This window comes from Podarcis pityusensis, assembly GCF_964106645.2.
Source record: "Podarcis pityusensis genome assembly, chromosome: 7".
NCBI lineage: Eukaryota > Metazoa > Chordata > Lepidosauria > Squamata > Lacertidae > Podarcis > Podarcis pityusensis.
In genome coordinates, this window is record NC_138031.1 from 17724068 (window position 1) to 17737507 (window position 13440).

Consider the following 13440-nt stretch of genomic DNA (forward strand, 5'->3'; position numbering starts at 1 on the left):
TCCTAGGGCTTGGTGATGTGTGGATATTGAGCCAGAGCAGGGTTTCCCAAACTTGGATCTCCAGCTGTTTTGGGACTACAACTCCCATGATCCCTAGCTAACAGTACCAGTGGTCAGGGATGATGGGAATTGTAGTCGAAAACACCTGGAGGGCCGAAGGTTGGGGATGCCTGAGCTAGAGCCTTTGGCAATCAGGCTCAAGCGTCTTACTCTCTGTGCCACTTTCAAGAAGAGGGATTTTTCTGCCTTCATCTCTGTTACAATGAGGCACCGCCAGTTCTGCTGGAAATTTTTCTGGCACAAGGGGACTAAAAGGGTTCCACTTGGCTATAAATCCTAAGACTATGGCCTAGCACTTCATTTTGAGAAACTAGTTATTGAAGTAGAACTATGCAGCTCATGGGACGCGGGTGGTGCTGTGGGTTAACCCACAGAGCCTAGACTTGCCGATCAGAAGGTCGGCGGTTCGAATCCCTGCGAAGGGGTGAGCTCCTGTTGCTCGGTTCCTGCTCCTGCCAACCTAGCAGTTCGAAAGCACGTCAAAGTGCAAGTAGAAAAATAGGTACCACTCCGGCGGGAAGGTAAACGACGATTCTGTGCGCTGCTCTGGTTCGCCAGAAGCGGCTTAGTTATGCTGTCCACATGACCTGGAAGCTGTACGCTGGCTCCCTCGGCCAATAAAGCGAGATGAGCACCACAACCCCAGAGTCGCTCACAACTGGACCTAATGGTCAGGGGTCCCTTTACCTTTTTAAGCAGCTCATAGACAATTCATACCTGCTTGACTGGCAACTCAGTACTGTACTTGCTTTGTTTCCCAATCACTAGCCTAGAATGCCAGCAGCTGCTACTGTAAGTTAGGGAAGATTTGCACTACTAACTTTAAGCTAGTTTTAAGGTAGTTTAGCTACCAGGATGTGCTGTTCCCAGCCCCTCCTCTCCAAAAATCCTGAGAGTTCCAGTGGTACCTCTAGTTATGAACTTAATTCGTTCCGGAGGTCCGTTCTTAACCTGAAACTATTCTTAACTAGAGGCATGCTTTTGCTAATGGCGCCTCTTGCTGCCGCTGTGCCGTCGGCACACGATTTCCGTTCTCACCCTGGGGCAAAGTTCTCAACTCGAGGTAACTCTTCCAACTCTTCTAGTCAAGAGTGACTAGTGGGGTGCCCCAGGGTTCTGTCTTGGGCCCAGTCTTATTCAACATCTTTATCAACGACTTGGATGATGGACTCAAGGGCATCCTGATCAAATTTGCAGATGACACCAAACTGGGAGGGGTGGCTAACACCCCAGAGGACAGGATCACACTTCAAAACGACCTTGACAGGTTAGAGAACTGGGCCAAAACAAACAAGATGCATTTTAACAGGGAGAAATGTAAAGTATTGCACTTGGGCAAAAAAAATGAGAGGCACAAATACAAGATGGGTGACACCTGGCTTGAGAGCAGTACATGTGAAAAGGATCTAGGAGTCTTGGTTGACCACAAACTTGACATGAGCCAACAGTGTGACACGGCAGCTAAAAAAGCCAATGCAATTCTGGGCTGCATCAATAGGAGTATAGCATCTAGATCAAGGGAAGTAATAGTGCCACTGTATTCTGCTCTGGTCAGACCTCACCTGGAGTACTGTGTCCAGTTCTGGGCACCACAGTTCAAGAAGGACACTGACAAACTGGAACGTGTCCAGAGGAGGGCAACCAAAATGGTCAAAGGCCTGGAAACGATGCCTTATGAGGAACGGCTAAGGGAGCTGGGCATGTTTAGCCTGGAGAAGAGGAGGTTAAGGGGTGATATGATAGCCATGTTCAAATATATAAAAGGATGTCACATAGAGGAGGGAGAAAGGTTGTTTTCTGCTGCTCCAGAGAAGCGGACACGGAGCAATGGATCCAAACTACAAGAAAGAAGATTCCACCTAAACATTAGGAAGAACTTCCTGACAGTAAGAGCTGTTTGACAGTGGAATTTGCTGCCAAGGAGTGTGGTGGAGTCTCCTTCTTTGGAGGTCTTTAAGCAGAGGCTTGACAACCATATGTCAGGAGTGCTCTGATGGTGTTTCCTGCTTGGCAGGGGGTTGGACTCGATGGCCCTTGTGGTCTCTTCCAACTCTATGATTCTGTGATTCTATTCTAGGTTAGCGGAGTTTGTAAGCTGAAGCGTTTTTAAACTGAGGTGTTTGTAACTTGAGGTACCACTGTATTTTAAAGCAGTGTTCTAGAATCCTTCAAAGCTAATTTCCAGGGTTTCTTGAATGGCAGAGCCACAGCATTTCTGATCTGTTTCTTTTTCTCTTGTAAATGTGTCTTTAGGCAGATCAAATGTTTCTCAGGGTGGTGTTTGCAGGAAAAGGCAGCACTTATCTAAATGGTGAGCAGCACAACAAACATTTGTACTAACTTAGAAATCAGTGAAAATGCTCTTTCCTCTAAATTTCGAAAAGGGAGCATTTTGGTTGGAAACTTGAGCTGAGATGTCTGGTTTATAGAGTGGTATGTGAATGTTAATAAGTAAATGGCACATAATAAAGGGAAAGTCACCCTCTCTTTGTGCAGCCATCTCACAGGGTTATGGAAAGTGTACAGTGAGATAGTGACTACATTATCGGTCACCTGAATCCTTTGGTATAGGGGACAAAATAGATCAGAATCTTATTTTGTCAAAGGTAATTTCAGTAGGACTAACATCAGTGCCAGCTCAAAGTTTTTGCTGGCTCTTGGAAAATCTCACTTTTAACTTCTCCAAATATCTGGAGTAGCCAGGCAAACCTGTTGACTGGCTGGTTGGTGGGAAAGCATTTGCCAAAGAGGAGTAGCCTAATGCAACCTCCCTCAGTAACAGGTTGCCAACACTAAGTGCATAATGCAGATCTGAAGACTTTGTGGTGTTCACTGGCATGGCATAGACTCTCTGTTATCTAGGACCTGAAGGATTTTGGTATGGCACGAGTGTCTCTGCATAAACTGCTTACTGCTCTCACATCCTATTAGTGTTTCCAGGTTTCCAAGTGGCACCTGACTTTGGATTGAGCAGTAGCAAAGGGTGAGTAAATAATATAAATTTCAAGGAGCCAGCCACCAAATATTTAGTCACCCGGAATTATTTAAATCCCTTGGCGCCAGCTTCCTATTTTTAAGAGTCCAGGCTCCCTGGCACCTGGTTTATTCCATTCCCAGTGATTGTTTCTAGCCATTATTTAGGATGCCTTTATTAACTTCACAATGGAAAAAAGGAGTCTTAACCAGTCTTTTTGAAATCGTGTTTACTTAAATAGAGAGGGCCAAAATCAACTCATTTTTTTTGCAATGCCATTTAGCAATTTATTGACTCACCACATGAGCTCTGCTTAGCTCTGCAGCATAAGGAGAAGAAGTGTCGTCTTTTCTCCAGCTAAATAGCTAAAAGGCGTTTATATTATATGCATTTTAAAATGTTTACATTGCATGCTCTTCATGCATCTGAATCTTTCCGTATGGTGCAGTTCTGTAATGAACAGGGATCACGTGGCTCCTTTGTGGCACAGCTGTCAAAGGGGTGGGGGAGCATATCTTTATTTGCCTAATGTAGTATGAGAGAATCACCCAGAAAAGTAGTAATTTACTTTGCAGTTGGGGAAATTAAAATCTGTTCTTCCATTACAGAGTGTTTGCTGAAAATTTATAGTCTTTCGGTAAGGGATCAAAATCCAAAGAGGTACATTGCTGAATCCCAGCCTCCCGTTATGAGTGTAGTTATTAAGGAGAAAACTGGAGTAGGCTGGTGGGTGGATTCCAGTGTGTATAGAGTGTTTCTGAAGGATTAATTTCTGAAATATGGATAGCATGCACATTTTCACAGTCTCAGCACAAGAAGTAAAGCAATGATGACATTGTAGTTATGAAGCCAGCTTCTCCTTCTCACTTTCCATTCACACTTTCTTCCTCCCCTTTGGCTTTCTAAACAGGCTATAATCCTACTGTGAGTATTTTCCCATTGATGAGAATAGGATTTTCTGATTAATAGACATTGGAGGATTGCAATTTAGATGTCAAGGACTGTTCCAGTGTCACAAGGCAGCTGTGGCAGACTCATGGGAAGGGCCGGACAATTTGGTACGAAAGTGTAAGAGTTTATTAACAGAATCCTGAAGAAGCCGTGTTCCTTTCCTTCCACGATACATGATCATCAGATCATAAGAACACTTGAGGCTTAACTATGAAGCAATGCGTTCTTAGAGATGTCATGATTTCTGGACATCGGAAAAGTTCTTTGTCCTTTCCTTCTGTGCTTTTGCTGTATTGTGACTTTCTTGAGGGAACTCTACATTAAGAAAACCTAGTCCTTGAACGCACCTTGTGTAGCATTCTCTGTAGACTAAAATTAGTTTTAGCTTCTTTCCCTTAATTTGCAGTGGGCTGGAGATAGCTTCTGCCAGAGTCTCTCTTACTAGGGATTTGACTTGAGCCACCTCACCTTTGTGACATGTGTATATCAAAGGGTAAATGTAGACATCAATTCAGCAGCCAATGAGCAAAACATACTGTTTATGTCCTTTCAAAACAGCCCTTTTCGGGCCTACCTTTCAGCACAGTGTAGTCTAGCAAAAGGACCAAACCTAGTTGACAAGAGTGCAGTTTGATGCTGTCCACACTTTATGGAGAGGCACAAAAGGAAACTAAAGGCTAGTGTTGAGATAACTGGGGTTGGTGTTTTGGCGAAATATTTTATTTCCATCGCTTTGGGGGTTAATAAAGCTCCTGGTGCAGCTGGCTACTCCTCATGTAACCATCTTGGCGATGTGCCTTGCTGACTGCCTTCAATCTCCTGTGCTTTCATCCATGCTCTGCTTTTCGGTTCTTCCTGGTAAATCCATTCCACGAGACACTAGGAGTGACGGCTCTTCACACATCTACTTCTCATGCTTTGTTTCCCGGTCACCTTGCACTGCATAGATAAGCTCTGGCATTCATTCCTGCAAGAAGCAGTGATGGCCGCCAACTTGGATGGCTTTGAATGAGTAATAGATAAATTCATGGGGGGGATAAGGCTATGTTTTGCCTCTGCTGTCACAGGAAGTATGCCTTAATGCCAGTTGATGGGACTCACAAGGGGTCCTGCAGGTCCTGTTTTCAGTCTTCCCATGGGCATTTAGTTAGCTACTGCAAGAGCAGGATGCTGGCCCAGATGGACACTGAACCAGCAGGCTCTTTTATGATATTATGCTTCTAAGTTTCTTATATTCTTCTAGCGTGATTTAATACTGCTACAGGGTGGCATACATGATTCTCCCCTCATTCCTTTTTATCCTCATTAGTAACCCTGCAGGCTCAGAGACTGACTGCACCCACCCAGTGAGTTTCATGGCCAAGTGGGTATTTGAAGCCTGGTTTTCCAGGTTCCAGTCCATCACTCTTAACTATTCCTTCCTTTGCCCCCTGTTATTTCCCCCCTCGCTTGAACAGATGCACTTAAGGCAGCACCAACTTATTCAATAAAAATGTTATTCTATGCAAGTGTTATCTGAGACATCTGCCTAGGCTTGCCTAGTAAGTGGTAACTGTAATTTGGGGATGAAAGAACAACATGAATGTTGTGTGTGCGTGTTTCACAGTGATTTGTAATACAGTATTCACAGATTAATATTCTTAACTATTACTTTGGTTTTTCCCTCTTCTTGTATCCTTCCTAGGAAACAAAAAACACGCAATGGTTAATGAACGTTCTCCTTTTCATCTTTCACAGGTGACTTTAGGTGGGACCTTTATTGGCATTGGACGCAAAACTCCAGATTGCCAGGGGAACACCAAGTATTTCCGCTGCAAGTTCTGCAATTTCACCTACATGGGCAATTCATCGACAGAGCTGGAGCAACACTTCTTGCAGACCCACCCAAACAAGATAAAATCCAGCATTCCTGCCTCTGAATCCAGCAAAGCCTCAGACAGGAACTCGAGCAAATCCAGTCCTACTGTTCGATCATGTGAGGCTGCAGATTTGGGGAAGTGGCAGGACAAGATCACCATAAAAGCAGGAGATGACACTCCAGTTGGTTACTCAGTTCCCATCAAACCTCTCGAATCCTCAAGACAAAACGGTACGGATGCCTCCAGTTACTACTGGTGCAAATTCTGCAGCTTTAGTTGTGAATCATCCAGCTCGCTGAAACTGTTAGAACATTACAGCAAGCACCATGGGGGGAGCCAGGCAGGGAGCCCTCACCCAGATCGGAATGACAAGCTCTCAAGGGGGTCGGTCATTAATCATAAAGACTTAGCCAAAAATTCAGATGGAGAGTTAGCAACAAAGACTGAGAAGGGCTCTAGCGTGGCCAAAAAGAAAGACTTTTCCAGCTCAGGAGTGGAGGACAACATGGTGACAAGCTACAATTGTCAGTTTTGTGATTTTAGATACTCTAAGAGCCATGGCCCAGATGTAATAGTGGTGGGGCCTCTTCTTCGTCATTATCAGCAGCTACACAACATTCACAAGTGTACCATTAAGCACTGTCAGTTTTGTCCCCGAGGCCTCTGTAGTCCAGAAAAGCACCTTGGAGAAATTACTTATCCTTTTGCTTGCAGGAAAAGTAATTGTTCCCACTGTGCTCTCTTGCTCTTGCACTTGTCCCCTGGGATGCCAGGAGGCTCCAGAGTCAAGCACCAGTGTCACCAGTGCTCTTTCTCCACCCCCGATGTAGACGTTCTCCTGCTTCACTATGAAACCACACATGAAGCCCAGGCGACTGAAGTCAAGCAAGAAGCTAATGCCCCGCAAGGGTTGGATGGGCTGCTGAGTGTCAAAGAAAGCAAAGACCACACGTGCACCAAATGTGACTTTGTCACTCAGGTAGAAGAGGAGATTTCTCGACACTACAGGTAAAAAAAAAAAAAGTGATTGCGTGTGCTATTTAGCATTAAGGTTTAAATGTGGGAGCTTGAGGTTTAAATATGGGAGCTTACCTACACGTAGGGCTCGTTCAGATGCTTATCCAGCTTTTGATCCCTTCAGACAATTGCAAGCATTCATTCCCTTCCATGCGGAAATAAGGTAACAACTGTTGTGTGGCCTCTATTTGTGTAATTTCTCTCTCCTCCCTTTCGGGTGAGAAGATGCCAAGGAGCTGCAAGCCGGAAGTGTTTGCACTGTAGGTTAGTTCTCAAGAGCTACTGCCCTCAAATATGATGGCCAAGGGCAAGGGTAGCCATTGTGGTGCCCTCTAGTGATTGTTGGGTTGCAGCTCCCATTGGCCTCAGCCACTGTGGCCAATGGTCCGCAATGATGGGAGTTGTAATCCGACAGCATCTCGAGCAAGGGTCAGCAAACTTTTTCAGTAGGGGGCTGGTCCACTGTCCCTTAGACCTTGTGGGGGCAGGACTACATTTTGGAAAAAAAAATGAACGAATTCCTATGCCCCACAAATAACTCAGAGGTGCATTTTAAATAAAAGGACACATTCTACTCATGTAAAAACATATCCACAGGCTGGATTTAGAAGGCGATTGGGCCATATCTGGCCCCCGGGCCTTAGTTTGCCTCCCCATGATCTAGAGAGCACTACATTGACTGCCTTTGATGTAACGCAATTTTCATATCAAAAAAGGACAACTTGTAGAATACTCTAGTTAACCCATAAGTCTGTGAAAGTGAAGGAAGCAACTGTTTTCCTAAAACGTAAGAGCCTCATGAAAGAAGAAAAACTTCAGAAAGAAATAGAGTAGCCCCTGTATTCCTCAGATCTGCTAATCCTGATTACCTAAAGCACTGCTTCATCCAGTATAGATCTGGCCAGGCTTTAGGATCAGCTTCAGAGGCCTTGCCTTAAGTGCCATCATCTCAAGCCATTTTGTGAGTAAGCCTGAGAGACAAGATTTACCCTCCAGCAACAACTGGAGAGCGGCATGTTGTCTACCCCTGTGCTACAGAAAACGAAACTTGGGCATCTTGAGAACACGCTGAGTAGGCTTCGTGAAATGAAAAAGGAGGGACCTACACTATAATAGAACCATTCAGTTGAGATAAAAGAGGAAAGTACCTGGACATTGCTCAACTGTCAGCTGTATTGACTAGATCTGAGGAGCCCATAAATTAATGGTGCCTGTTGCTCATATGTAACTAACAGCTGTAGCCCACACAAGTTACAGGCTCCAGCATGTATTTCCCCCTTTCGATTCAAGTGGGCCGTAGGGGTGCTGTTAGGATTAATTGGTTAACAATTGTAAACAGCTTTGAAGATGAAAAGTTGTTTCTGTGTCTTAGGTGGTATTATAATTTATTTTTATTAGTGCAGCTCTGGGCCATATTGGAAAACTTGACTACACAGCACTTTGACCACACTTTGAACGGCCTTTCTTAAGTCTTAAGATCTTTCAGGTGACTGAGAATACTCTTCTGCAGAGAAAGCTTTAGCTGATGTTTTTGTCTGCTTAAATTAAGATGTCCCTTCCCAGGAAAAGATAATAGTTTTTTATTCCCCAAAGTGGATTTTTATATTTAGACCTTTTGATTATTGGCCTAGTTTTCAAAAGAACCGAGTGTCATATAGTTCCCGTTGACGTCAATGGTACATAATACTGTTGGAAAAAAATCACACCACTTATTTAGGTGACTAAATATGCTTTTGGGAACCTAAAATTAGGCTCTTGAGCTTCAAAAAATCTTGGCTAGAATTCTACAAACCTTCTGGCACAACAACCCAGCATTTATTCTGTATATATATTTACGTATACTTTACCCCAAAAAAGCCATATGATCTCCTTTTTTAGATGGTTGCTCTGTGAAATATATATGATCAAAATTTTCATTGTTCTTTCTATTCCTTTTTACTATATTTTTTATTTTTAAAAAAAAGTTTATACCAGATTATGCAAAATATTATATTTCTCCATATACAAGCTTGTCAGCTTTAAAACTTTGGTTTTAAGATAAAGCTTTAAAAATGTTAAACTGGGGTAAATGTATTATAATCAGTTCACAATTTCATTTTTAATCGTTAATTTGAATAGTATGTCTGTGACACCAGGTTATACCAACACTGTGTGGACAGAGTCCTGCTTGTGGAACAAGATTTCCATTTCCTCTCATTCCTTAAATCCCCTCCTATCTGCTCCAGCCCCACCCCCTCTTCCAATCTGATTTTGTGGGTTTATGAGAGGGTTGGTAGGGACGGGAGAGGAAGGGAAGCTTCGTTGCACACACAGAAATCTGTTGCATGAGCACTGAATGAGCACAATCTGCAGCACTGAATACAGCCCAGGGCATCTGGGATTGTTAAACATTTGTCCAAGTGAGCCTCCTGAAAATGGTTCCTTTTAATCATCAAGGTGCAGGCTGCATTTGTATGGAATGCTAAGCCATTGTTTAGCCTTATCATGGCTTGCTTGAACGTCCAAGCCCACTCTGAGCAAGCAACCATGGTTTAGTTTATTACAACAAACCATGGTTTATTGTTGGCTTACGAATCTTGGTGTGTTTTAATAAACATTTGCCATAACATCTGAACCCAGAATTCTGGCTTAATCCTGGATAGTTTTGATGCCTTACTCAAAATAGTTTGCCAAACTAGAGCAGCACAAAGCAAGAACAGTTAGAAAATGAAACTGCTTCCCTGAGTAGGCAATTCTCTATGGACCTTTTCAGAAGTAGCACTTGTTCTTACTACAACTTGGCAACAACCTTCTTTCTCTTCCCAACTACTCCCTCTCAAGCAACCTGCCTAGTTTTGCCACTTCATAATAATAATAGGAAGAAGAAGAAAAAGTGGGTTCCATCTGCATTGTTTCTAACCATGTTTAATGGGAACAGTAACCGGGCCTGGAATCAGTGTTTTAAACAAGGAATTATAAAACCTGATTACCAGGGAATTTTATTCATGTTAACCATGGTTTTCAGCAATGCAAACATAAAAAGCTGCATGTGGCTAAAGCAAGCTTATGGAGGCAGGGGGAATTTGCACAGGAGAGTGATAGGGAAGGGGATGGAGTGCCTGAGTCCACAAAATGCTCTGATCACCTAAACGTCACAAGGAAAATCAGGAATTTGATGACTGAACCTGGGACTTGCATCATGTAACAGTATCTTGGTGCAAGTCATACTCTGAGTAAGTTCAGTCATGACAGAAAGAAAGCAGTGAAGGCACACACAACTTTATCAATACTAAACAGCATATTGAGAAAGTCGTTCTCCTGTATTGCTTAACTTGATGTAGATTGTTTACAAAAATCCCAGATGTGGTTCTGATTAAAATCTGGTTTAAATCCTATTTATGCTTTCATCTTTAATATTTAGAAAACTTAAAAAAGGAGAGTAAAATTTACATAAATGTCCTGCTGCCTTTATCAATTTAGTGGTGTATGTGTAAAAAAACCACCCTGCTTTGTTTCTTTCTTCCATATTTCTTCAATTAAATTCATCAAACTTTTGCATTTTACCAAATCTCTTTTCTCTCTCCCCACTCAATCAGTAAGGGCCTAGGTATATGACATACCATTTGTTAAAGTAATAATTTTATGAATTATAAAAACACATTCCAGGGTTTTGTGGGGGTGATCTGAATTGACATCCTAATGTGGAGGTTAGGGGGCGTTAGCCCTTGGACACCCACTTTGGTCCTGATGTAGCTTCCATGGCTATTTTCAACAGGAAAGAAATGCCTATTGGTGTGTATTACTGATTCTGTGAATAGCATTTTTGCCCTAGTTTCTATTAAATTTGGGGTGTTAATGTTGAACCAGAGACTGATGTCAATGTACTCTTAGCTGTAACAAATTATTGCAGGTTCTGGTGTTTTCAATTTAGGTGTTTGATTTAAATCAAAATATTTAGGTCACCTTCCAATTTTTCTAAGGTTTTTAATTTAATTTTTCTACATTAAATGAAACCTGTGAAATCTGGTACAGTATAATCCATATAACTGATTCGAAAAATGCTTAATCGTCATTGTGCTCTTCACAGAATCCTAGGACCTGTAATGTTGCAGATCTCTGCAAATGGATAATGCTACCCTCTCACACAATTCATTTGTTTGGAATTATTATAATTTATACTACTTTAATATGTAGACAACACCTTACACCAGAAGAATTTGCACTGTCTAATTGGTGTATGAATATCCACCTTTTTTCATAAATGTCCTAATTTTGCCCTAAGATCAGGTCTAGAGAAAGGGGTAATTTGATGGAGCAAGACACAAACCAGGAGCTCAACAGACACAGCACCAACTTCCTGTATCATTAGGCACCCTCTTTACAGTAGCAAACCTCTGGCAGTTTAGGACAATTGAGCTTTTTTTTGGGGGGGGGGGGGCAAACCCTATAGTTCAAACCACTATACAGCTTTTCTAAACCAAGGGTAGCCAGTGTGGGGTAGTCAAACATGGATTTGATGTAGCAGTTTAGATATAGACTACAGCCCCAGATAGCCATTTATTAAGGATAATGGGAGTTGTAGTCCCAAACACCTAGACTCTACTACATTAGCTACTTTGGTCCTTGATTACAACATTCCAAATATTGAAATCTTGTGATCCCAGAGAGCCAATCCAATGTCTTTCCTTGCTACTAAGTTACAGAGGTTGCTGAGCAAATTATTGCTATGGAAAGCTTTCAGTTCATTTCTTCCAGACTCTTCCTTATTGCCTGTCTGCCTATTTCCTTACTTCCAGACCTGCCTTCTAGTAGGTTTCCTGCCTTTGCTGTGCACTTAAAACCCAGGAACTATGACACTGTCTGAGCTTCCTTTCTAGGATGTGAACTGCATCTTGGCATGCCTCATCTACTTTCAGTTTGCACTATCCAAAAACTCCCTAGTATATTATAATATACAGGAGGAAAAGGATCAGCTCTTGTTAAAAGGATGGGTGTGCTTGTGAGCCAAATGCAGTTCTTAATGAAGACAGTAGGAGCCTAGCCACTGGCTTTAGTTGGACTAGATTTCCCCATTCATTTTTCCAGCAACTAGTGTTGCTATGGCAATAACACATTTCTTACAAGTGTTTGGTCCTGTATAACAAAGTCCAGGGCTCATTTACTCTACTCTCCCAGTCCACTTAATTTGGCCGGGTTTGCTTTATATGTGGCATTTCCCCCCACAAAAAATAATGTATGGGAGAAAGCACATATGTACACACATTCATATGTATTTTGCCATTTTAAGTACGCAGTTTGGGAAAGCTGTTGAAACTGCGCTGTATTTGTGGCAAAATTGTATGCATTGTGAATTCATGTGCTTGTTTAGTAACAATATTTCCTTATCCAGATATGATCCTTGCATAGGAACATTGTTGTATGGCGTACACATCCCTTAGTATTGTTGAACTCCAGTACATAAGATGTGTTTCTGCATGTGCATTTTTGGAATAAGGATTTGGTTGCAGACTTGTGGATGTTTTGGTACAGGACAAAGCCTTTTTTGGAAAGAAAAAAAAAAGTAAATCCATTTTATTACAAATCCTCTCACTCCGGGGTCCTGATCCTGACTGGGGAGTCTGTGTGCTACTGTAATGCTAATAAAACAGTATCATGTTAGCTCATAAAACGTATTCTGTTACTATGGCATACACAGGAAATTGGCAACATATTGTTCCAATGTGGGAACATATGTTTTACATAGTTCAGTAATACAGTACTTTGCATGGTCTGCTTGAATGAAAATAGGCATGTGTGTTATTCTAAGGTATATAAGACACTTATATTGCCTGTACTGGAGATTGCATATTAGGTAATTCCCCTGCTTTGCTAGTTGAAGTTTTATGATTGATCCAAGTTTCTCTCAACCCCCGCCCCTGCCCCACATTTCACAGCACCGTGTAATACTCTACCACATAATCTGGTCTCTTGCTTTTAAAAAGACAAGTCTCTTAAATAAAAACCTTGATAATTTCCATAAAAGAAAAAATACTATTTGTTTCCTGCACAAAGCAATTGCATTTGAATTAATCAGTTTTAGCTCCAATAGCTCCCTGTGCTCTGATTTGTTTTTAATGAACTATATATTGTTGAAGGAAGCAAAGTTATCAAATACAATTGGACAATTTAAGTGAAACTCCATGCAGCAAATTACGTGTATATCACAGGTTCACAATCTGTTTGCCATTTTATCATTAAATCCAAACCCTGTAGTTGCAAAATAAATTGAATCACAATAAAGACAATTATTTTGAAGTATTACAGTCAAACCTTGGTTGCCGAACGTAATCTGTTCTGCAAGACCTTTTGACTTCCGAAATGTTTGATAACCGAGGTGTGGCTTTTTGCACTCAAGCGGAAGCCGCATCGGGCGTTCGGGTTCCGAAAAACGTTCAAAAACTGGAGCATTTTCGTCCGGGTTTTTGGCGTTTGGTACGATAATGGAGGCATTCGGGAACCGAGGTTTGACTGTATTCCTGTGGGAAAAAAATCCAAGAAAAATAAACATTGGTTTCCAGTTTTCATGATATGCATCCAGTTTTTGCCTATCCACACATATGG

General features: G+C 42.0%; 1 protein-coding gene across 6 annotated transcripts in view; it reads left to right on the plus strand.

The window, feature by feature from the left end:
• Positions 1-13440, plus strand: part of TRPS1 (transcriptional repressor GATA binding 1) — a 238760-nt gene that overhangs the window by 78335 nt on the left and 146985 nt on the right. For 5 of the 6 annotated variants that reach the window (XM_081012489.1, XM_081012491.1, XM_081012492.1 and 2 more), the window contains one exon: positions 5723-6852. In XM_081012489.1, coding sequence (XP_080868615.1) covers positions 5723-6852 — 1130 coding nt within the window. The remainder of the gene's footprint in view (positions 1-5722; positions 6853-13440) is intronic. The other variant, XM_081012494.1, reaches the window with a different exon arrangement.